Genomic DNA, 26,345 nt, shown 5'->3' with positions numbered 1-26,345 from the left:
CCCTCTTGAAGGCTCCTGTGAGACTTTTCCACAAGGGAAAATTTTAATGTTATAATAGGTAAAAAAATTAATAAATGTTGGTGGTTTAAAATTAAGATTGATCCCAGTTATATGGGTGGCAGAGATAGGGAGCAGGTAACCATGTTACTGTGACATACAGACTTGTGACTTGCAAAATTGTATACAAAGTGGAGAACTTGATGGCTTTGGCTGACTAATTGAAAGCATTCTGATTACATATTCAAACTAGAGCATTTTGCATGTATGTTTTCTTTATAAAATGGGAGAGAGTTGGCACAAATCCTAAGATTTCATATGCTATTGTGAGAACTGCTGATCAAAAGAGAATGGGCCTCCTGCATCCTTCCCACTTTTTCTTCTTTCTCAGAACCATAAAGATTAGTATTTCTAGTAGTCACAATATCTTTGCTATTAGTCATTTGTATCTTGTAGAATAATGTTAGTGTTTGCTACCATCTGTAACTGCTTAGCACATTCTTTCTTCTCTTATCTTCATTTTTAGCTGTACATCATTGACCCCTGGACCCAGCTGTGATCGTTTTAAACTACATATCCCTTATGCAGGAGAAACACTCAAATGTAAGTTAAAAAATCTTGCAGTTGCATCTTGGTTTTTCTTTCAGTGTTCTATGTCTCACTAATTTTCCAGTGTGTCTAACTTTATGTGTTTTGAGATACATGTGTTTGTTGTTTTCTCTTAAAGCTTCAGTTTCAAGAACACAAATTACATGTTTCAGGAACATGTACTACTAAAGATAAATTTAAAGGCTTCTGTGAGACTACAGTTTTAAAAATGAGTTCTAAAAGCCAAAAGTCACAACCTGGTATTTCTAATAAAATGTTATGACTGAGACAATCTCATCACCATTTTTAGATTAATTTATAATTTGTATATGTTTTGTGTAGTTTCTTTCTGTCTCTTTTAGGAGTAATTCTTTATTAAGTTCCAATAAAAGATGTTAGTCTGCTATTATATTAGGTATCTTTAAACAATGACTGGTATAATTGACTGGATTAGAGACATGTGAATTTAATTTTTCTGATTTAGTGGTATTGTTGAATCATCTTTATGCTTAGAGAACCTGTAGACAGCTAGTTCATTTGCCCACTCTAAGTGTGTGTTCTGTTTGTCTTAGTTTGTGTTTTGTTTCAAAGGTTTAAAATAAAATTTACTTTTGCATACTTTTAGAAGGTAACATTTTCTAAGCACTTGAACTGCTGAAAAATGGTTGCATTGTTTTTATCTCTAACAACTGAAAAATGAGAGAGGGTGAAGAATTTCAGGTAAAGTAAAATTCAAGGCTTGGCATTTACAGTTCTAGGACAGCTCTGGTAAAGCCACACCTAGAGTACTGTGTCCAGTTCTGGTCTGTTACTAGAGTAACATGGACATATTGCAATGAGTACGGCAAAAGACCACAAAGATGATCAAGAACTGGAGGATTTGTTGTATGAGGAGAGGCCAAAATAGCTGGGGTTTCTTAAGAAAAGAAGGCTCAGGGCAGATCTCTCCAATGTTTATAAATACCTGATGGGGATAAATGAAGAAGCCTGGCTCTTCTCAGTGGCGATCACTGAAGGGAAATGTTCACAAATTGAAATGTAGAAAATTCCATTTAAGCACAATAAAAACTATTTAGCAAGGGTGGTCAAAAAGTAGAACAGATTGTGCTCAGAGCTTGTGTAGTTTGTGTATCTCCATCCTTGGGGCTGTTCAGAACCCAGCTGGACATGACCCTTAGCAGTCTCCCCTGTTTGCCCTGCTCTGAGCTGAGGGCTTAGACTAGGCAATCTCCAGTGGTGCTGTCCAGCCCTAGCTATCCTGTGAGTTTTTGAAAGTTTGCTGTCTGGAGGATCAGGTACTTGGTGTGAACAGAAATGGTAAGCATTTAAAACACTGTTTTGATGGTATCCATCTAGACTGCACCATACACATGCTGTAGCTCTCCAAGACATTTTACGTATTAAGAATTTTACTGTATTACTTCTGCAGTTTTTTCCTTTGGTTGTTTTTTACAATATGTCATGCAGTGGAAGTCCTTCTCCTTTATGAACAGAAATCAACACAATTAAGCTCCTTATATTCTAGAAGTTCATTAAAGCTTCCATTTGGCACCTGTAAGGAAAGTTGTCTTTCCCAGAAGTTGATGTGGAAGCTTAGTCAGGTGCTCAAGAGAGAAGCCAGGCTCATGTATCAGCCTACTATTGCTACTTTGACTTTTCTAAGTAAATGAAATTCTGGCTCAAGAGGCTTACTAATTATTTTTTCTCACAAAATAAAACTGGAAGATTTAATTCATAGCTAGTAATTATTTTAAGACCAAAGAAGTGGTTCTGCATTTGTTCAGAAGGCTTGTGAGTAATGACTGTATTGTATGAAGCCAACTGCCCTCCCAGGAAGAATTTTTATTTTAAAAATTGTTAAAATGTGTAGTAAACTCAACCTGTTAAGTCTCAATGTGTTCTGCAATGTGTAGTAGATTCCACTTGAGTCTTGTTTTATGATTATAATCAAGTCAAAATATCTTTCACTGAATGAACATGCTTTATAGAGTGGTATCATGTTCTATGGGACCATCTTATCTTATGCAGGGATGTGTTTGTACATTCTGAGAGATATAAATCTCATTTCAAGTAGAGGATGAAGCTGTTCCTGATTCATAAAGGAAAATTGATAGACTAAGATACCCATATGCAAATGCGCAGACATAAAGAATATATTCATGTATTAAATTACTGTAGTCCATTTAAACTACTTAGAAATATGATTATGGAATATGCATTAAATTTCAGTATCAAGAAATCTGGGTTTTTTTTTCCTCCAGTGTTCTTATATTTTTTATATCATATACGCAATTAAACAAAAAAAAACCCTACAGAGCATGTTCTGTATTTCAACAAAGACAACTAAAAATGGTGTAAACAAGTGTATCTTTTTCAGACGTGTCTAATAATAGCTGTGAATTCAAGTAGTAATAATCCTCCACATTTCAGTGTTACATGTTTGAAAATGCTGTGAATCATTAAGTCTCACAGCATGTGGAATAAATAGTGATGTGAGCAGATTCAAGAAAGCTTTAATAATTCTGTGTTTGGATCTGTAACGATGGCAGGGGAAGACAGCCATAGAGTGCAAGCAGAGATGTTTAGATACTTTGTAGTAGGCTGTTGCTAGATATGTTATCTTTCAAAGGCAGAATATTTCTGCAAAGGAAAATTGCGAAATCTGCCAGAATAAAAAGATTGGCTGAAAGTGTTCAGGATCTCCAGTGTATGGGCTTCAGATGTGGTACCAAATAAAGACTAAAGTGTGTAGTTCCTTTGTGGTTTGTGTTACATCCTCTTTGCAACAGATTAGGTCTTTGTATATCATCAATCATAACCGCTGCCACTGCACAGGCACCCTTGTAGCAATCCCAGTGTGTTGGAAGCTGTTGGTGTGCAGCTTTAGGGAAGTGTAACTGCACAGTGCAGTCCTGTTTTCCAAAATACCAGAAAGTTCACAGCTTCTCAAAAAATGAGAAAGTGTACTTATAGGCAAGGCTAACTACCTGTAGTGTAAAATAATTGTTTTGTAAACTTTGGTAGAAGCAAACATGTTGTGCCTTCAGAATGGTTTGTTGGGTGTGTAATGGGATTTTCTTAAGATATCACGTTCACCTTACTTTTGCATGTGTGCAGAGCTGCTGGAATGTTACACTGAAGAGTTACTCAGCTCCTTCCTGGGACCTTGGAGTTACCCACAATTTTATACTGGAGAAAATGCTATGCCAGTGTTCAAGATAAACTAGTTTGTCATACTAATTGTCTTCCATCACATTTCAAGTGATGCTTTCAGGGAGAAACTTTTATTTTCTTCTGTAAGGGAAGTAATTTTTTTGTTTGTTTTCATGGTGGGAATATTTAAAAAACTTTAGCCTAGTTTTCCTTGACTGTCAGTTGAAATCTGAGATGGCCATATTGTTTTTATCAGTTCATCCAGTACTCAGTGTTGTCTTTAAACTCCATGGTTTTCTCTGTATTTGAGTTTTTCAGAGTTCTTAATTGGAGTTTTAATTTCAGGAAGACTATCTGTAATACCATGTAAGAGACTGAATCTGTGTTTTTAGAACAAAACTTACTTTTTGTGGTATGCAGAGGTATCCTTTATTGCCAACTGGACCACAGTATCTGCTTAGAAAAGTTCAGTATCCTTTCTAATCAACTTTTTGTGTATTTTGAGGTGAAGTGTTCTGTAACTCTTGCAGATATTTCAGTCTTGTTGTCAGAATAAGAAATTGTCAGAATAATAACGCTTATAACAGAGTTATAAGCTTCAATAGTCTTTATAATTAAAACATGCGATTTAGAATCAAATTACAATCTTTTTCCAGAAATCCTCGGAATATCTTGGATTTGGCTTTTCTTTTTCACACAAGCTTTCATTGCTGCTTGCTAGGGAATCTGACTTTTTTTTTTTGCTTTTGCTCTTCACATTTTCTTTTTCAGGCACTGACGCCTCCTTCCCTCTCTGACCTTGAGTGCTGTCATGTGCAATTTCACAGTGATCAAACAATGTGTTGCCCTTGCAATGTTACTGTTCTCTGTGGCCACTTGAACTCTAGTATTTTCATCTTCTGTCTGATTTTCACTGTTTTTATGTGAGTGGATTATAGCTCAGGGTTCTACTGCCACCATTTTGGTTTCCTTGATCCTGAAGAACATTTCCTTTGTCTCATTTGAAGCGTAGTTTTTAATTTTTTGCTTCTGATTTTTGTTTGTTAGATTATTATTCTTTTTGGTTATGGGCCTTAAAGGAGAAAATCAGTCTTGATGCCTAGCCAGTCTAAGAATATTGCCCATAATACATGGTAGAAAGTTTCATCTGTTTTTATTCCTGTGATGGAACTCTTTCAGTAATTTCATCCAGTCTTCTTGTGGATTTCTATTTTAAGGAAGTAGTTAAGAACAAACAAAAAGATAAATACAGAGAACAGCCCAACGTCCTTATTGCCCCTTTAAAGGCCACTTTGCCAAGTAATTTGCTAAACACTTGTTTATTGTGCCAATAAACAATTGTAAAAATTATTTTTGAAGTTACTGTAAGATTTAAGATTCTCATAAGTATGTTGCTGCAATGCATGCGTTAGCGTTTTTAGCACCATTAGGTTACTTTACACAGGCTGTATTTAGGTTGAGGCTCTTATGGGAAGGACTTCCTGATTGCTGTAATTCAGATTATAATTAGGTGTTATCCTTACCTGTGCGATAAATGTCTTTTTGTTGGGTCATGCAACTTACCAAAGATTTTTCCAGGCAATGTGTTTTCTGAAGTTTGCCTGAGTCTTGCTTTACGTGGCAGGAGTAATAAATCTTTTTCTCTCAGTAACCTGTTTGTTATCTGATGAGTGTACCTAGGGAGAGTGTCAAGAGAGACTTTAATCTTATACTTATTTCTTCTTTGAATACAAAACTTACAAGTATATTTCCCCCTTTAAAATAATCACTTTCCTCTTACTTGGGTTTTTTGTTTACTTTTTCTTATATTCTGGACTTCTCTTGAGCAAGTAAATTACAGAAGATTTTGCAGTGGTAAGTCCTAGTGTATTTCTTCATCAAGAGAAATGACCATAGAAGTATCTGTGTACAAGTGTGGACTTACAGAGACTTAAAAGATTTTCTGTTAGGCCTCCACAGTGGTGTTGCCATAATGCCTTGCTACCTTGCTCTTTCCTCCTTTTTTCACCTGTTTGGGCTGCACATAACTGGTGATGGTCTCAGGTCCATTTGTTTGAATCTATTTATCCTTTGCCTTCACCTTTCCTTTTCTCACCTCCCCAGTGTTTCTGTTTTAAATTCACCAGTGCTGCATGGCTTTAATTTCTACCAGTATCTTATCCCATCTTGAATTATCTGTTGTTCTCATCTTTGTCTACTTAAATTCTAGTACTAAGATTTCTGAGAAAGCAGTTTCCCAGCTACAGAACCACAAGTTACTGAGATTGTCTTGATGCTCTCTTGCTCAGCTTGGGATCCAGTTTACTTAATGATACTCCATTTTTACAGTTTTTCCCACTTTACAGAATAACTTACTTTCTGTAGTCTTATAGCTCTTTTTTTTTCTCCTACAGCAACATTTGTCAGTTGAAGTTAAAAAAAAAAATGAGCCCACACCTGCAACCCTTTGTCCAAGAATGAAAACAACATCCTACAAATTCATCCTATATATTTCTTTCTTCTGTTGGAAAAATGGGACTTGATTTACTAACCTAACTATAGGTGTCAAAACTCTGAGGTTCCCAAGAATACCTTGCTTGGCCTTTTCAGCTTCTGACCCACAGGGCACTGATCTCTCTGAAAACCATGTACCATAGCTGCTGTAAATGTGCCCTGAGGCATCTCAAATGAGACTAAACAACTTGATTTAATCGGCTGCACCAAGTTCATGCAGACTTGGTCTTTCACAGCCTTGCATGTGGTGGGGTAGCCATACTTTCTTCTGGAGTGTCACAGATGTGCTGAAAAGTTGCTTTCTTTCTAATGCAATCAAATAATTTTTTTTCAAATTGTCCCTCTATTATGAGATAGTTTTGAGTCTTTAAGCTGAGTTTTCTGCCTTTCCTTTTCTGATATCTCTCTCTGTTCGCACATCACATTAGAAATCAAGCTCAAAAACATCCTTTATTTGTGAGCAGAATAGCCTGTCAGCAGCAGTACCACAGCAAAGGCCTGAGGGTCCCCATGCTGTGCTGACCCCCTGCTCTCCCCTGATGGAGGAGAGTGCTGTGGGGCAAAGACAGAAGGATTTTTCCCTCCTTGGAATATCTGGAGTTTCGGCACAGCCCTCAGAGTGATCTGCCCCAAATCCCTTTGTTGTGCTCTCACTGACTGAGCCAAGGGGGAACAGCTCAGGGTGCAATCCTGATCCTGCAGGAGGGGGACCCTCAGGCTGGGGTGTCTGGGAATGCTGGCCTATTTGCATTTCTTAAAAGCCAAATGGGTTGATCTCTTTCATAGCAATTCCCATTCAAATTGATCTTACTCTAGGTTGCTGTGGCCACACATGTTTATTCTACATACTTAGTGCTGACTTAGAAATTCTTGGTATCAGAAGAAATTGAAGCATATAGATATGTTTTCAGAAGTAGAGTTTGGGAAGTTAACTGGTGGGCTCCTTCCTAATTTTGCTGCTGTTGGTTAAACAGGAATGTTAATGCTATGGCATTCCTAGCATAACATTTTTCTGTACTACAAATTTATAGTATGGTTTAAAAAAGAATAAAAATACCCCAAAAATGAAGTTACCAGGAGAGGATGAACTGGATAGGCCAGTGGAAAGCGACTGTAGGGATTTTAGAAATTTCTCCTTTTCTTGCTGAGGTACACCTGTCTTACTTGTAGTCAGTTCTTATTCCTCTGTTAGATTTGGTTATGCATGTTGATAGATGAGAAAAGAGCAGACCATGTGGCTTTTAAAAGAAATTACAGATTTAAGTATTAATATTTCTATCTTTTTGTCTGTGGGGAGCAAATTAACTTTTCTTTTGAAGTTTTGTGAAGTTAAACATTTCAACATTTGATGCTGTTTGCCTGAGGAGAAAGAAAGGAAAAGAAAGTAATATTTTTGGATAATTGGAAATGTAATTCCATCGAAGTAATTATTGGCTGGTATATCTACAACAATGAGGAGTGTGAAGGTTTTGCTTGCCTTGCTCTTACACTGGAATAGTCAGGGTCAGTAGTACTGTGGAGCACCACACAGTTGGCCTTCCATCAAGGGAAAAAGGACAAACAGAGTTGAAACATATGCAAAACTAGAAACTTGTGCTGCAGATGCAAGGAAAGGGTATTTATGTCATTTGGGTGAGAAGAGCAGAGAATGCAGGACTATATTGAATTTTTTTTCATTGTTTTTTTCCTCCAAGGTTAGAATGGTAAATGTTCGCAAACTCTAAGCACAGTAATTTTGGAAATTACTTTACTGGTTAAAAGTGTCACTTTTATTTGCCCCAGTTATATTTGAAGGGGGTAAGCCACAGATAATATCATGTAAGCATTAAATATAGTACTTGTTATAAAAATGGCTATTTCTAGTAGGTCAAGACAAACTGTTAACTTGTGATTCAAAACATTTAGCACCTTATATTTTGTGAGCTTACTGCAGAGGCTAGTGTTAAGACTTAAGTGAAGTAAAACCAGATTTGCGTTGGCTTTTGTGATTGTTTAAATACCTTTTATTCAAGTGTAATGTAGCATGTTTTTTTTACGTGTCATAACCCTGCCAAGCAAACTGATAACTGCAGTTTTAGTTTCTCTGGGTTTTGATATTTAGCAACAAAATTCAGCTTTAGGATGGATCCTCTTAATCTGTTGTCTGATTTGTTACTGTGTGTTTTTGCTGCTGTAACTTAGGAAAATAGCTCATGCTCATAGCTGTGAATAGGGCAAATGCCTTCATTGGTTCCTAAGCCTTTTAGGGTCAAAGGTGTTACCTTTTCTGTCTTAGTATGTAAATTAAGCAAGACATAAGTGAGACTGTGTGGAAGGGGAGAGCACAGAACAGGAAAGTTGGAGAGACTGGGGGTGATGGGTATGGATGTCTGATATGGTGAAAAAAAAGATTATTTTTTCTTTTGTTTTAGGAACTAGCTGAACGTCTTTGGATTCATGGCAGAAATGAGACTTAGTAGAATAAGATTTGACTGAGGGAATTTTTTTTTTTCATTTTTAAATGTGTTTAACATTTGTCCTAAGGTCAAATCTTTAATAGTAAGATGAATGCCACTGATTATAGAAAATCACTGCTCTTTTCTAACTGTTAACATCGAAGTGGAAACAACATTTTGTTCTGTACTTCTTTGTCTCTATTAAATTGTCAGCCGGCCTGTGTGAGGTTTGATTGTAGCAGAATAAATTAAGGTTTACATTTGGCTAAAAACCTATGGTACTGTAGGAAGGAGAGCATAAATGATACATTTCTGTTCAGTCAAAACATAAGAGCAATGGCATCACTTTTTGTTTCTGTAGGGTTGTAGAATATTTTGAGTATGGTCTCAGCAATAGTGTTTTGTGAATGTATAATTAACAGGCACTGAACTACTAGTTTTATTTCTTCTGAAGCCTGGAGAACCTATGTAGCTATATAAAATGTGGCCTTTTGGAAATTGAATACACTATAGAGAAAATAATCTTGATATACACATTGGCATTAATATTGATATATTTGGTCTCAAAGTGGCTTTTATTGAAAAGACTTGGGAATTTAGATTTGAGGCATGTTTTCCCTGGACAAGTAGAAGCAATTTTAGCAATTATAAATAATTATGAGTAACAGAAAATCAAATATTTTAATTTTTACGCTGGATTCTATCCTTTGTACCTGAATAGTTCCTTGGTATCTGTAGGTCATGAACACTTCTAAAATGCAAATATCTGCATAGTTCGTCACTGTGGGTCCTTACCCACTGTGGGTAAGGACTCATAATGCCACTGATACTTAGTCGAAGAAGAGGTCTGACAGAAGGTCTAAAGAACAAATATGAGCATGTGAGACAGGTTTGTGAGACAAAGACAGCATGTGAGATTGTTTTGTCCAGCTGCAAGGTGACAAACATACCCGACCTTGGTGTGACCACACATCACAGCTGAGTGGTCAGAAGAGGGTACCATGTCCAAATGTCCCTGATCCCCCAGCATGAATCATTGCCTGGCATATGCAGCTGACCTGAACCCTAAATTGTTAAAGTCTGTCACCTAGCATGTTAAACTCATAATGCCAGCTTTCATTTATTGCTATATTGAGCACTGCATATAATGGTGTACTGGGAGCTGCTGTGAGTTCACTCTGTGAAAGGAAAGAGTTTGTGTCTGCTTGAGCCTCCAAGTGGCACCTACTGCCACAGCTTTTCTGAGGTTCACCCCTTACTGCGCAGCTCACAGAGGTGGATCTGGTTTATTGCTGGTCTCACTACTCAAGCAGAGTCTTGAAGCTGCCTCGTGATGTACGGTTCTGTAATAGTTTTTCACTTCTCAAGTATGGAGGTGTAACATCAAAAATATGCTGTTATTTTGATCCTTCTTTTAGTCTAAACAGCTTTTTTTAGTATGTGTGTAGTTGGAGTGCAGCTCTTAAGTGAGCTGAGCAGTAGATATATCTTATCTGCTCTGTTTCACCAGCTCTATTAAAGCAGGAATGCAGAGAATGAAAAGCATGCAGCTAGCACCTACAGTATGAAAAGTGTGTGCTAAATGAGTTACTTAGCATCACGTAGGAGCATGGCAGAAACACAGGTACAGTCCTTTCTTTTGTAGTAGCATTGGGCTGCCTAAGTCATGGGCCAAGCTTTATCATTGTACTGTTTTCTGAGTTACTCACAACTCATATTCATGCCCCTTTCAAAACTCAGTCAAAAAATGTATTAAGGTGAATCTCCTTCTGTACATAACCTCAGGCTCACTGCTCTTTATGTAGAAATTGATGAGGCTGTTGAAAGGAGCTATGCATGACATTTTAATTGCAGTAAATATCAAGAAAAGGGTTGTGTTGTGGTGGTGTAGGAACTACCCAATCTAGTAAATATCAACTTTTTTTGAATTCTTCAGTGCAGTATTATGGTTTAGGCTAATCTAGTAATTATTTTTTCTTACTTAATATAGATGCATTTCCTGTTGCAATTTTATGCCTTTTCCTCCAGATCTGGTGCCTATTTCATTCTTTTATATTAAATTTAAATGAAATGAAAGGTTTTGTTTTGAGTGTGTTGGGAATTTTAACTGGCAGACCTCTGCTATTTTCTGCACCCCATACTTACATGTGCTTCTGATAGCTGTGAAAGGAAGGTGGGAGTGCAGACAGGAGAAACCCACACTGTGCTCTACTCGTCGCATGATCAGTGAATTTGTGATTTGGAGCCATACTGTAGAGAATACCTACCCCAGACTGGCCAGTGGCTTCTTGCTCATGAGCCTTCATCCCCTGTAATTAATCTTCATGGCATCCTTGCTTCCAGCTAAAGCCAAGAAAAATGCACAGAATATCTGCAATTAAAACTGTCATGTTAAATGCCTGGAGATGGTGACATCACTAAGCCAGCAATGTGGCTTTGCAAGATTTGTTCATCTAATGCTTTTCTCCAGTCCTGCATTCACAGTTTTTTTAAGAAATAAAAAGTGGTGTAACTTTCCTGAACATAATTGTTTATAAGGATTACCATGCTGGTTTTACTTTGCTGTGTGGATTTTAAATGAGTTGTAACAGGTAGTAGGCAGTCTTTTTTTCTAATGTCTCCTACCTCACAAATCTGTTTTATGCAAAGGCTTAATTATTCTTTCATATTGTCATAAAGAAAGATGGGGAGGTAGACAAGTGAGGCTAGAAACACTTATTTTTATTTTAAATTTTTTTTTCTTGAACAGTGGGTGTTTTTTTTGAAAGCTCAGATGCATATGACCACCTCTTGAGCTATATAAACTCCAAAGTATGTGTACTAGTGAAATACTAGAACCCAAATTTCTTTTAATTGCATATCTTGTGACACTGGCAAGATGAGAATTCAGTGCCAAGCTGTGATGAAGTCTTATATTTTCAGTTAATTTTCATCTCTCCATTTAAATGTGCAATACTGCATTTCTCTTAGCCAGAATTTGGGTAGCTGGAATGGTTCCTATTGAACTGAGTATTCTTCCTTCTAAGAGTTGGCAGTGGTGAGGAGAAGAGAGGGAGTAAGTGCTACTAATTTTTAAAAGCTCTGCTATTTTGAAAGTCGTGACCTTTTGTAGTTTGCAATTGACATTTAATAGACAAAACACACCCATCTAAATATGGTACTTTTTATTAAAACAAGATCACTTTTCTAACTCGGTGTTTTGAGGCAACTCTCAATAGTGTTTGAATTGCCAAGCGAGATACGAAGAAATAATGTATTTCATGTTTCATTGCTTGCAGAGGAGGAAGAAGCTGCGCCTCAGGAATTTGACTTCATCCCCCAAAACATCTGATGCTTATCTTGCATGTGAATTTTTGTAAAAATTATATGGATATATACATGAAATATATGTAATGCAGCTGTCAAATTCTGTGTTAAAAAATGTGTGTTGTATGTGATTATTTTATTTTTTATTTATTAGCACATATATAAAAGTGCAAACAACGTTTCCATTTGTTGCTTTTCAGGGGATATAATTTTTAATGCTCACTATCCTGATCTACCACCAGATTTTATCTTTGGAGAGGATGCTGAGTTTTTGCCAGATCCTTCTGCCTTGCATGTAAGTACTTTACTGTTTGAGAACCTTACACCTTGCAGAGAGACTTTGATTTTTTAGAATAGCTTCAGGAACAGGAATTTTATGACAATGCAAAATAAAAAAGAAACACACCTTTTATGTCATTGGTATTTTGAATGTAAGCATGTTGCTTTCTAAAGTGATTTAAAGTTTAATCCATAAATGGGGGGGAAGGAGGAGGGGCACAAAGTTTAAAACACTTGAATCAAGACAATATTACCATTTACCTTTAGTTACTTAGAATATCTGTAAAAATATGTCTGTTTAATATCTGACCATCTTAAATGATCTGTCTCAGATAAAAAGTTCATAAAATGTGTCTTTAAAATTGTGTCATTTATCTCTAAAATAAAGTAGTGTAATTTGGTGTCACATTGATTTTTGTTTTCTGTTGAGGAAGAATATATCTAGTTAATATGTTATGGGAACCACTGCATTAAAAAAAAAGCTATCTGCTCATGTGTGTTAAGGTTATCTAGACAAAGAAATTACTTTGTAAAAGGTGGGAGGAACAAAAATTAATGAGAAAATACTTTTGGACCGCCTTATTACTACAGAAGGAGAAACACCACAACCTGAAACCAAGCATTTTGTTCACTAGTCACAGGTAGCCTCAAGTAGTAAAGCCTTGTTTGAAGAAGCTCTCAGTGCTTATGCTTTTACAATACTTCTCCCTCTCAAAACTTACTAGTAGTTACTAATGAGACAGTGCAGGGCCCTCCCCTGCAGCTTCTCTTGTGCTTTATGAGCACATCTCCAGAGGTCTCCAAATGAAGTCAGTAGCTGTTGTGCTGTGGTACGGGTGTCATGATGGAGGTTGAACATGTCCTTGATGTATGACATGACGAGTGCTGGGTTTTGGTTTTACCTTTCACTTTAAAGTAAGTTATACACAAAGATCAAAAGAATTGATTTTAATAATAATTTTAACATACCTAATAGGACCTTTAAAATCTGAATGTCGTATTTCTTTTCTTCTCCTGGTCACTTTGCCGTTAAGCTCGCAAACTCCTTTGCGTAGGAGGCGTGGTGCTGATGAACAGCTATTTCATTAAGCTAGTTTATAGAAAAGTTTTTTCATTCTATGGCAGGTCTAGAATTGTTTTCACACTCCTTTATTTACCAATTCTATTTTCTTCTTTTTCTCATTTGTTTCACAACTTTCACAATCTTACAACCTCCTGAGAAGTGTTCACATTAGCAACTTATTTTTATAGTTGATACTAAAAGAAGAGAAGAACCTTTTAATGTACTGGAAAACAGAAATTAATAACAAAATGAAAATTAGATATTAAATAATTTGGGACATCTTGCAGAAATGCTGTTCAGATGGAGAAGGTTGCTGAGAGTGGTATGGTGCCATATTTCTCATGTGAAAAGAAGTCATTAACAGTTGTGATCTACAGGAAAAACTGCAAAAATAAAAACATCCTTATTTTTCTTTCTTTCTTACATTGTTCATTAATTATGCTTTTTTTGGGACCGTTGCTTTTCTTCTGCCTAAGCACAGAAAAAACTTCTTGTTTTTTTGTTGGAAAGCAACTCAGAAGAGCCATTTGCTTCTTGATATATAATGAGATATTAAGCAGCCTATTTGAAAGTAATTAGAACAAACCAAAGAAGAAATCTGCAAGCCAGCAGTGTTCCTTTGGTCATTATGCCTTGCTGAAGCATTCACTATGTAAATGTAGTTTTCAGTTCGTCCTGATGGTATTGGAGGATGTTATTTCCACCTTGCAGCTGTGGTCTACATAGTGTATCTTTAGTTTTGCATTCACTGTTCATAGCTCCTTATGGTTTGTAGATTTTTTTCTTCAGAATGTTGCATCAACAATAACTTGCTTATTCTGCTATAAAAAAAGCAGAAAAAAGCTCCCTTTTTTCCACAAATGTGAGAGCTGTTTAATGAAGATAATTTTAATTGAATTCTAAGATATTGGCAGAATTCTTAAATGTGTTAACATAGCTGTCTACTGACTAGAAGTGAAATACACATTAGCACATTGACCATAATTTAGTGTTCTTAATCTTGAGCAGTCTTTAAATACTTCTGATGCAACAGTTCCTGGCAATCCAAACAGAATCTACCATGCACAGAAGTATGTAGATGTTATTCAATGAGGAGCACAGTCTCTAAGTAAGTAATACGTGCTATTGGATCTGTGGGAATTCTGACATTGAGCCTGCATGCACTGGTCTCATCTGTCTGAGTGTCTTGTTTTTTTAAGAAGTCATTACATGTTGTTAGATGGCTTGAGTCAGGCATTATGTTTAGCATGAAAGGAGAACCAGGTACTCCAGATTCCTCAAGCTCATGTGGCTCTAATGGAGGCTGTCAGTAGGCATCCCCAAAGACATTTGAATGGCTGTGTTGCAGATTGTTTCAGTCACTCTTCAGTTTCCATGGCCGCGGCTGCTCTTTACTTTGTCTGCCCCGATCAACTCCCGAATACCCGGCTTGGGCGTCTCAGCTTTTCGTCGGGGCCAGGGCTCGCCGCACTTTCCGGGCGCTTTTGCTGTCGCGCTCCGGGGTGGGCTGTTGGCCGCGCTTTGCCGTCGGCGCAAGGGAAGAAACAAAGAGGCAGGAAATTAGTCCAAATCCGTCCGCATGGCGGCTGGATGCTTTATTGGCTGCGAGAGCTGCGATGGAAAGGCTGCAGCCGCTCCCAGCTTCGCACGGACGCAAATGGCCTTGAGCATGCCGAGGAGTGGGATGAAATAGGGAAGGGACAGGGCGGACGGGGAGCCCTCCCGCCCAATGGGTACAGACATCGCGGTGATGACATGTACTACAGCGACCAATGGGAACACGGCAGGGGCGGACACGAGACTTTGGGGTGAGTGGGACCACGAGAACGGGAAGACGGGCACGGAAATCACAGGAGTAGGGGAAAACCCGGGGGATGCACGAGGGTACAGAGAACTGGAAAACTAACAAAGAAAAAACCTATTATGTGAACCCAAACCTGGGATGCAACAATTCCCCACTTTAAATAATATAAAAAAGACAGTTGTTTCTGTTTGGATTCTTTTGCAGTGGCCTCTTCTCTTAGCTTCTTCTGCTGCTGTGACTGCTTTGTAGATGGAAAGGGCTTGGGGATGGTACTGCAGCTGCTTCTTCCCTGGGTGTTTGGGGATAGGGGAACTGGGACAACAACTTTATTATACACGATTTGGAGACATACATGGTCTGAGGTAGATGTGGGAAAAGTGCTTTTTAGGGAGATGTTGAGTCTCTCCCTTTTCTGCGGCGCCTGCGATTGGATGCAACCCCTTGGTTGGTGGGATCATCGGTTGCATCCATTGGCACTGTATCGCTCCGACTCACTGACTGTCCTGGTGTGTAAGGTTTGACATGCCTCCTGGGGATCCACTTGACTCCTGAGGGCGTGGATATGCAGGCATATCCCCGTCCCCAAGTCAAGAGTGGGAATGGACCCTGGATTTCTTTAGAGTCTGGATCCCTCACTAATACTGGAGGCCTCTCCTCTGGCTGGAGCTCCTGATGTTGTTTGAAATGTCTCAGGGCTGGCGGTTCTTGCCTGTCAAAAGAGCAGTTTAGGAAATTGATAGTAAACAAGGCCTTGCAGAGTCTCTCGTGCGCTGACAGCACTCGCACATCTCCCCGCTGCTTCCGGAGGACTTGTTTCAGCGTCTGGTGAGTCCTCTCTATTATGGCCTGGCCGGTGGGGGAGTGAGGAATCCCGGTTTTATGTTGGACCCCCCCATTCCTGCAGGAAGTTACTGAGCACCCTGGAAGTATATGCTGGACCATTATCAGTTTTTATTGTGGCTGGGACCCCCAAGGTAGCAAAGGCGTGTATGAGGTGTTTTCTCACGTCTCTGGCCCTTTCCCCTATGTGGGCTGAGGCAATAACTGCTCCCGAGAAGGTGTCCACGGTTACATGGACATTCTTGAGTTTCCCAAATTCGGGGACTTTGGTGATGTCCATCTGCCATACCTCACAACTGTGGAGACCTCTGGGATTCACACCTGCTCCCAGTGTTGGTAGAGCTGCCTCCTGACAGTTGGGGCATGAGGCCACAATTTCCCTGGCTTGGTCACGCCGCAGATGGAACTGGCGTACTAGACCTGGGGCATTTTGATGGAACTGCTGATGGCTGAGCCTGGCCTGCTCGACTATGTTTGGCTGGCCTCCCAACTGTACTGGGGCTGCCAAGGCGTCTGCTCTGCGGTTCCCTTCGGCAATAAAGCCTGGGAGATCCGTGTGTGACCTCACATGTACCACATAAAAGGGATGCTCACGGTTAGAAACCAGGTGTACTAATTCTGTGAGCAACCTGAAGATGACTTGATTTGGGACCTCTTTTACAATTGCATGTTCAGCTCTAGACACTGCTCCTGCCACATATGCCGAATCTGTGACTAGATTAAAAGGTTGATCGAATTTTTTAAAAGCCCTCACGACAGCATCCAACTCAGCCACTTGTGGGGAACCTTCCACTACTTTAACGTCTGATTCCCACAACTGAGTCACTGGGTCTTTCCAAGTCACTACTGACTTGTGGGACTTCCCTGACCCATCTGTGAACACTGTCAGTGCTTTGAGTGGCTTTTTACTTTGCAATTCTCTCGGCAACAATTTGAATTCTGTATTGAACAGATAGTGGCCAGGATGCCCAATTTGAATTTGGCCTGAGAAGCTGTCTAGAGCAAACTGCAAATTTTCATTTTGTCTGAGAAGGTGTTCAAAGGTCTCCTTGGTCATTTTCCCCGTGGATGTTTTGATGGGGAGGTGGATACATGTGAAGTCACAACCCGCTAGTACTTGCAGACGAGCCCTGGCCCGTATTATGAGCTGCACTATCAGCTCTTGTGGCCTGGTGATACTTTTGGACTGTCTGTGGCCAAGGAACACCCACTCAATTATCAAGAGGGGGTCCTGTTGGCCCTTGTCCCACTGGAATATTATACCGTATAAATGGGGTAACTCACCTAAGATGATGAAGCGGAAAGGCAGCCCTGGTTGACAGCGATGGGCTTGCCTACTCGCGATGGTGGTTTGGACCTTCTTGAGTGCGGCTCTGGCCTCCCGGGTCAGGACTCTTGGGGAACTTAAACCCTCATCCCCCTCCCTTTCTGCTAACAAGTCAAAAAGAGGGGATAGTTCTCTCGTGGTGAATCCCAGCCATGGCCTGATCCAATTTAGTGATCCACACAAGCGCTGGATGTCATTCAGCATCTTGGGGTTGTTACTTATCTGAATTTGCTGAGGCCTAATCATTCAGTTATTAATTTCTAGGCCCAGGTACTTCCAGGGTGGCAGTAACTGTACCTTCTCTTTTTGCAGTTCGAATCCGGCCACCGACAAGGCCCTAACAGTGTCCTCCAGAGCTGCTTGTAGGACCTCGCTGTCAGGGGCACAAATCAGCACGTCATCCATGTAATGATAGAAAATACAGGATGTCCACTTGGCACGCATTGGGGACAGAACTCTGGTGACATACCACTGGCATATAGTGGGGGAACATTTTAGCCCCTGAGGTAGTACTGTCCAGTGGTAGCGCTTCATAGGGGCTTCCCTGGTGATGGAGGGTGCAGAGAAGGCAAAACGGGGAGCATCATCCGGATGGAGCGGGATTTGAAAGAAGCAATCTTTAATGTCAATTATGGCTAAATTATAATTTTGGGGTAGCATAGATGGAGATGGCATACCCGGTTGGAGAGAACCCAGATTTTCTATGGCTTCATTAATTTTCCTTAGGTCATGGAGGAGTTGCCACCTGTCCTTCCCTGGCTTTCTAATTACAAACACCGGAGAGTTCCAGGGGCTGTTAGTTTCGACTATATGTCCCTTTGCCAATTCCTCCTCCACTAGTTTTGTGAGCGCCTGTAGTTTTTGTTTACTCAGCGGCCACTGCTCCACCCAGACAGGCTTATCAGTGAACCATGTTAATTTCTGTGTGGGGCGCTCCTCAGTGGCCGCACCTAAAAATGTTGGGGGGCCGGAAATTCCAATTTGGCTCCCCACTGGGACATGGCGTCTCTCCCCCATAGTGTAAATTTACAATCGATCACGAACGGACGTACTGAGGCTAGCAGTCCGTTCGGACCCTTGATTTGGATAATATTTTTTGATTGCTTTGGTGGCTGGGGCCCGCCTAGTCCTAAGACTGGCGTGGCCACGCTTTGCAGCTCCCAGTGTGACGGCCACTTATGTAGTGGGATGACCGTCACATCTGCCCCTGTGTCCAACATCCCCTGAAAGTATGCAGAATGCCCCTCGCACTTGAGTTTACACCATACGAGGGGTTTTTCCTCTCCCAACTTCCCAGCATAAAAGACTGAGAGTTCCAGGTCATTACACAGAGCACGAGGAATAGGAATTGCCTGTGCAATAACCTGGCCCTTAGGCAGGAAGAGGGGGGGATGGACACAGCGTGCCACGAGATATAAGAGCCTCGGATTAAGGGTGGAAATTACCGGAGGAACTTCTATCTCCAGTGGGGTGCTTTTTGTGTCTCCGACCACGAGGTACCTGCAGTTCAGAAGGTCCTCCTTCCTCCTGGTTTCACAGCGGCAGATGTGTGATAGAAGCTCTGCATCTGCTATGAAGAAATGCCAGTCCTGGGAACGAAAGTGGACAGAACTGGTGAGTCGGAGCCGATAAGGCTCCCCGATGTCAGTAGTTGAGAGGCAGCCGCTTACAGATGGGACTAGATGGTGTATCGCGGCACCACGACTTGCCTCATTTTTATCAGCACGCGAGGCAAGTGCGTGTTCCTTTCCTAGTTTTTTGGGATTGTGGGGCTCCCATCCCTCCTCCCTCCTCCCGCAGCTCTGGGTGGTATAGTCCTTAGAAGTGGGCAGCGATCCTGAAAATGTCCCTCCTGATGGCAGTGGAAGCACCGGCGTGTGGATGGAAGTCGCTTCGGAGCTGAGTTCCTTGGAGGAGCAACAGCAGATGCGACCAGCTTGTCCTTAGGTCTCTTTGGGGCCTCCTCCTCTATCAGGTGTGATTTCAGGGTGCACTCCTCGATGATCTGGTCGAGGGTCGGCGCTGGTGAGGCCGGCAGCGACAAGATGATTCTTTTGCACATGGTGTTGGCGTTCACGTGCACCACTTCTAGGACTAGCCCGTCTCGGTGTTCAGGTCTCTCCACCCGTCTCTCGACTGCTGCCCGGACCCGGTCTACGAAATCTACAAAAGGCTCTGCGACACCTTGTTTAATCGCTGTATAGGGAACCATCGGGTCCTTGGTGGGCATGCCCAGGAACGCACGCTCTGCTGCACCCCTGGACATGTCCAGCACGGCCGTTGGAATTCCCCGAGCTTGAAGTTGCCCTTCACTCCATTCTCCTTCACCCACAAGATGGTCCAAAGTGATCGGTTCTTCCGCGAAATCCAGGCTGTAAGGCCCTTCTAGAATTTCGGGAAGCAGGTCTGCTGCCATTTTCTTCCACCTCCTCTCCCACAGGCTGTATTCTGATGGGAGAAGCAGGCAGCTAAACAGACACTTAAGGTCTGCTGGCACTACGGTTCTAGATGTTAAAGTCGCTTTTAAAATGCCTTTAAAAAAGGGGCTTTTTTGTCCAAAATCACGTGATGTTTTGCAGACCTCTTTTATGGATTCATAGGGAAGGGGTGTCCATGTAGGGTTTTCCCCTCCCCTGGCGTAGGAGGCTGGAGTGCAGAGCGACTGCTCGACTTCGTAGATTGGGCCCCGTCCCCTCCCCTCTCCCCTATTCCCCCCTCCCCCCCGGGTATCCGAGGAGCGAGAGGACGTGGGGGCGGGGTACGAGGGACAGGGCAGGGAGAATCTTCTCCCTGGGACAGCGGGGCGGAGGTGACAGAGCCCTCCCTGTTGGGGGAGGGTGGGGCTGATGTTGCGGCAGGCAGGACATGGAAGAAGGGAACGCCCACCCGAGGGGGAACAGGGGGAGGGGTGGCAACCCGATGCCTGGAGTGGGCGGTGCCCACACCCACAGGGAAACAGGAGGGGGTGGGGTCAAAGGTGGGGATACAGGGAACAAAGGAGACAAAGGGATTATGGGAAGAAGAAACCTCTCCACGTGGCCGCCCTCCATCTTGGGAAGACACAGGCCCTAGCCACGTGGCTGCGGCTTCCACAGGGGGACAAAGAAAGGGATTCAGGGGAGCAGAGCAGCGCGGGGTAGCGCCAGAACTAGGATTTCTAACTGGGAAAAAGGGATTGGAAAAGGGGTTTGGGATTAGTTCCTCAGCAGAGTAGCTAATTCCACCAAGGCGGGGGTGCCGGGATGGCTCGGGGGAGCCAGGAGCACGGTCCACGTCTGTGGAGCTGCCCTGCGCCTCAGAGCGGTGGAGTACTCCCCTCTGCCTACCCGGTTTAGGGGAAAAAGGGGTAGGAGAGGATGGGGAAATGGATTCGGGGGAAACAAGAGTTTTGCCCGATGGCTCTTTCCTTTCCTCGGACGCTTCTCGCGCGGACCCTGCTTTTACAACCTCCGAGATTAGCAAATGGAGCTTTGGGAAGCAATCTTTCACAGAGGGATCCCTGTCCATTCCCTCTGCTAACCTGGCTCCTACTTGCTCCCAGAACTCTGTTCTGTGAGCATCCTCCGCGGTTACATGTGGAAAGGAAAAGCAGAGCCATCGTACAAACTGCTTGACTGAATTTTTGGGGTAGGGATGTTTTACTGATAAAATCCCCTTAATTTGGGTATAGAATTCCCTTTGTTGGGTAGATAGCGTGGTCCCCATGCTATTTCTACCCAAAGCCTCACCCCTGGTGCAGAAAAGGCGAAAGAAAAAAAGCAAAAAACGCGAAAGACCCTGGCGGCCCGCCACACACGCTGCGCGCTGCGTGATCCGTACCCCCGGAAACGCGGCAGAGCCCACCCACGTGAAGTATCAGCCGGGTACCCCCCGCGGCTAATCACTCACCAAACCGGAATCTTCGCAAATAAAAGCTGCTACCAGGGTCTTCTTTCCCGGGAAGCGTCCGTTCTTCGGCTTTCCATAGCCGTGAATGGTTGCGCTCCCAGTCCTACGCGGGAAAACACAGCGTGTTTTCCTGTGGGTGGCAGAGACGTCACTGACTTACTTCGGGGGGGCACTTGCTCCCGTTTGCAGTCCGGCACGGAGCACTTTTCCGTCGTGGACCGCGACCCTGCGGTGGCGGCGGCGGTTTTCCGCGCGGATCGCGCTCGCTCGTCTCGGCAGCGGCGCTCGCTGGTCAGCGGCGCGGCTTCGCAGCGGCGGCGCTCTCTGTGCGCGGCTCCCGGGTGCTCTGTGGTGACTCTCTGCCTGCTCCGCGGCTTTGCGCTGGCCGTGGCCCCACGTTGGGCGCCACTCGCGGCTGCTCTTTACTTTGTCTGCCCCGATCAGCTCCCGAATGCCCGGCTTGGGCGTCTCAGCTTTTCATCGGGGCCGGGGCTCGCCGCATTTTCCGGGCGCTTATGCTGTCGCGCTCCGGGGTGGGCTGTTGGCCGCGCTTTGCCGTCGGCGCAAGGGAAGAAACAAAGAGGCAGGAAATTAGTCCAAATCCGTCCGCATGGCGGCTGGATGCTTTATTGGCTGTGAGAGCTGCGATGGAAAGGCTGCAGCCGCTCCCAGCTTCGCACGGATGCAAATGGCCTTGAGCATGCCGAGGAGTGGGATGAAATAGGGAAGGGACAGGGCGGACGGGGAGCCCTCCCGCCCAATGGGTACAGACATCACGGTGATGACGTGTACTACAGCGACCAATGGGAACACGGCAGGGGCGGACACGAGACTTTGGGGTGAGTGGGACCACGAGAACGGGAAGACGGGCACGGAAACCACAGGAGTAGGGGAAAACCCGGGGGATGCACGAGGGTACAGAGACCTGGAAAACTAACAAAGAAAAAACCTATTATGTGAACCCAAACCTGGGATGCAACACATGGCCATGGTCAGAGCTTCCAGTTAGATTTTCATCTGAGCATGGTAATAGGGGTTCAGTTAAGCAGCCGTTAGCCAGACAGCTAAAGCAAGATTCCAGAAATACTGCATTCTAAAAAGTGAATGCTGTAGAGGAATAGTTCATGTTTTGGGCTGGTTTGGGTTTCTTTTCCCAGAGAATTCCTGCATTATTAGACCAGTATTTCAGCAGTAGAGCAATGTGTTGAGCGCTCTTGTTTTGTGAGCAGGGTTAATGCTTTCTTGAATGGATACTGCAATTGCAGAATCAAGTTGAAAATGCTCATTGAAATTTAGCTTTGCTTCTGTGTCTTGCACAAACATTAAAGGCACTTGGATTTGAAACTCAGCTTGAGTCTCAACTTCAGCACTTCAAAGTCAGTGCTTCGTTGCATGTCTTACCAGTAGTGGATACTATGCTGGACACAGTGTGCATGCTGGTCTTGCTGATGATGTCAGCATTGTGGCGCACTTCAGTAGTGGGGCAAGTGGTCCTTTTGGTTTGTTGTACAGTTTTAATTACAGTCAGGGGGCTAAATTCTTTAGTTTGGTGGTGCTGTTCCTGCTCAAAGAGTTATTAAAAAGAAACATTTTTACATTTTATTGTCATTAAGAATGTTTTCCTATCAAATGCATTTGATACTTGCATGTATAGCATGCATAAATAAAATCAGCTTCTCAGAATGTAAATGGAAAAGTTCTTTCTTGCTCTAGTGTTTATTCATTTTAGATGACAAGTATTAGAAATGTATTTTAAAAACAACCTGTGATTCACTCAGTTCTGATTAAAAATTCAGTTGGCACACAACAAGATTAGTGATTGTGTATGGATGAGATTAATTTGGAGCTCATTACAATGACACCAGTTTGAGTAACAAGAATTGTTATGTTAGCCTAGTTGATTGTTAATGTGAGCCAGTTAATAGCTGAAGTGCTTATTCAAAATGTTAAGCCTATTTTTCCAATGATTTTGAATTATCTTCTGTTTGACGAAGAAGATACAATAGAAGTATAAGCAAGGTAACTGTCAGTTCAACGAAATGGGTATCTTAGTATTCTACTTCTCCAGCTAGTCTTGCCAGAATTATTCTGCCCACCCATTGCTATCAAAAAGGCTTCAATGGCCTTAGTGGGAATGGAGGCAAGAAGACATGAGCATTTCCTGAAGCTTGCTAAGTGCTGAATGTGTCCTTGTGGGCTACTATATAGCATATTCCTTTTGGGAATACGTAGTGCTGCGTTTGCATGGGAGAAAGATACTGTCATCACAGACCTTCAGAGAATATGCCACCACAGTTCTCATGCCCATACCTAGCATTGGGAGGTTTGTTTTCCCTTGTGTAATTATTGATACTGAGTACAGATTCCAGTCACTATGGAGTTAATTCAGCTCATTGTGCTAATCAAGTGTATTGGCTGTCACACTCTATATCTTGTGTAGACCAATGTTTGTTTTCAAGTTCTTGTATTTGTGCTTATTAGACTAATTTGGCTATATGAGGACTATCGTGAAGGTTGTATTTTTTTTCTGTGTCTTAATCATTATTTCTGTTGGTTGCTGAGTTAGCTTTTAATAGGTAGTGAGGAGATCCTTTAAATATCCCCCTCTTCCATAAATTTTTATTTATTTACTCAGGTGCACGAGGCATATGTTTAACAGTGTCAGTTGTCCCCCTGCTCACAGTAGCTCAAAAAAAGCCAAACACCCCTTATATTAACTAATGCTGTTTGAACTATTTTGTTTTAAAAAGTCTGTAAGTTGTATTGTTAGCAAGGATTCAGCTATGTGTTCTAGTGTGAGAGCCCCCCATAAGGGCAATGAGCTCACTGGTTTTGGAGTGTGTTTTTAAAATATAAAGCCACAGCAGTGGGTTCTGCTTGTCTGAGAAATACATGGGTGAGTTCAACCTGTTCAGCTCCTTTGTGTGCTCTATTTCAAATGGCAGCAGGATATTTCATTCTTGGACCCCCTAACTTGCTGCTCTTGTAATGAAAGCCTTAAATTACTTCAGCTTCAGTTGAACTTGGGAATTTAATTGAAACAGAATGCAGAATTGGATCCTTCAATTTATTAGAAGGTTTTTTTCCTTATTTTGAACTACTTTATATTTCCATTTATTGTGTTCATTTTTCAGCCATGTCTTGACTTTATATGTCAATATATGTTTTGATTATTTATAATCTCATGTTATTCAGCATTTAATTTTCTGATACAAACATTAATTTTGAAAACTTTTTATTCCTGTCCCTCTCTGTTGATCCTACCTATTTGTATACATGGTGAATGCAGGTATGCGTGCACATGTGTATGTGTGTGTGTGTATATATATATATGTGCATATAGTCACTGCAGCCTTGCTGAAGCTTGTTTGGTATTGATAGGCAATGGAAAAAAAATCACTTTTTATGCCATCCGAGAAGTAATTTATTCAGGAACTTTCCCAAGGACTTTTTGACTGGTATTGTTGGCATTATGGTATACATTTTTGTTCATGTTTTTGAACAATAGAAATATACCAGTGCAGCATTTTAAAGCCAGATCTGAAAGAATATAATTTCGAATGTATTTTGATCTGATTTTGGTGTCTGAACTCCACACTGTTCCTCAGGGAATCACAAAATCACAGAATAGTTAGAGTTGGAAGGGCCCTCTGGAGATGATCTGATTCAGCCCCTCTGCCAAGTTGAATAAGTACTGGATTTAAAATGAGAAATCCCCAAAAGAGGATTCTGGCTGGGAATCCTCTCCTGGCGTAGCCTGGCCAGCTTGACTGCAGCATGTGTGAGGCCAGCATTCAGGAGGTCTTTCTGAGAAGTCACATGGTGCTGAGAGCAAGTGTTAGGATTATCTGTGTAGACATGTGGTAAAGATGGTGGCTATACAGTCCAGCAGAAGGAGTTCAAGAGGATGACAGAAAAGGTTTTCCTGTCATCTTTCTGTCTTTGAGTCTGTTAAAACCTTTCTACACTGGGAAATTATTGCTTTTTCTCCTTGTTTTAGTCTTCTTAATTTCTCTTGCAGCCTTTCGTTTTTGTCCTTTTTTTCTAGAGTTGTTAATATTTATAGGGCTGATAGATGGTTAGCCACATTGTACTACTTTATCATTTTCTATTCATGTGAAGTCATTCCATATATTTGCCTCACTTTCTTTTTGCCAAACTTCAGCATTTCCTAGCAGTTTATAAAATGTAGCTTTCTATCTCAAAGCATAAGCAGAAGAGAATATGCTGAGGTTAAAAGTTGTGCTTTACTAGATTGCAGCATTTTGGCTCGATTTTTCACCTAGTGAATCCAGAAATTTAATAAAAAAGAAAAATCTACAGTTTGATAACACTCCTTTAATTTCAAGGGAGCAAAATATCTGTTAAGCTAGGTAGTTTTGCCTTTCTTGCTTAAATCTTGCTGGTATAGAAAGCAAGATTAATTCCATTCATTTTGTAAAGGGCTCCAGGGGGAAACATTTCCTTTCAGTTTTTGGCACAAGCTTCTCTGATAATGCAGTTTCTCCCTAGAATATGAAAAATCCAGAGTATCAGCTTTTAAAATATAGTATTCCAGTCCAGGAAAGACTAGTTTTTGGAGAGCATTAGGAATGTGCCTGGACATTTGACTGAAGGATGGCAAAGTGGGAGAAATTGTGTTTCTACCATACTAAATAAAGTGCATGTGATGAATGACTTAATCAATGTGCACTAGTAAAATATAGGGAGAAAACATTTTATGGTTTTCCATTCATAGCATTGTTTTAGGAAAAAAAATTTGTTTGTTATATGAGTTTGCCATATTTTTCATGGTCATAGATTTAGATGGCCCTGAAGTTTGGACCAGAATAACAGGATGTTTAAATCTTAATGTAAAATGCTGAAAAAGATGTTTAGGCTTGCATGTCTTTCCTTTGCAAGAAATACAGTCCTTGCTCTAGTGGTAAGGGTGGTATAACGAATTCCAGCAAATCATTCACTTTCAAGCCATAGCTCATGCCAGATATATAACGTTGGATATCCCAAGCCGGACATATGAAAGCACAACATCTTTTAGGTGAAAGTTTTGGAGTACAGTGATAATGAGTTGGCATTTATAAATCTTTAATGTAAAACAGCAAAGTGGTAATGTACTTCTGACTACATTTTGCTTCCGTTTATTAGTATATAATAATACTTTACTTAAGCAGT

The 26,345-nt window shown here is 41.6% G+C and overlaps 1 protein-coding gene across 7 annotated transcripts in view; it reads left to right on the top strand.

Annotated features, from left to right (window-relative positions):
* BABAM2 (BRISC and BRCA1 A complex member 2) overlaps positions 1 to 26,345 on the top strand; it is a 190,485-nt gene that overhangs the window by 20,313 nt on the left and 143,827 nt on the right. For all 7 annotated transcript variants that reach the window (XR_010997523.1, XR_010997522.1, XR_010997521.1 and 4 more), the window contains exons 3-4: positions 524 to 600; positions 12,173 to 12,267. Coding sequence is in view for 3 of the 7 variants with exons in the window: in XM_068185526.1 (XP_068041627.1) it covers positions 524 to 600; positions 12,173 to 12,267 (172 nt within the window). In the remaining 4 variants the exon portion in view is untranslated. The remainder of the gene's footprint in view (positions 1 to 523; positions 601 to 12,172; positions 12,268 to 26,345) is intronic.

The sequence above is a fragment of the Anomalospiza imberbis genome, chromosome 3, assembly GCF_031753505.1.
Source record: "Anomalospiza imberbis isolate Cuckoo-Finch-1a 21T00152 chromosome 3, ASM3175350v1, whole genome shotgun sequence".
Lineage (NCBI taxonomy): Eukaryota > Metazoa > Chordata > Aves > Passeriformes > Viduidae > Anomalospiza > Anomalospiza imberbis.
This window is presented reverse-complemented; position numbering and strand designations above follow the sequence as displayed.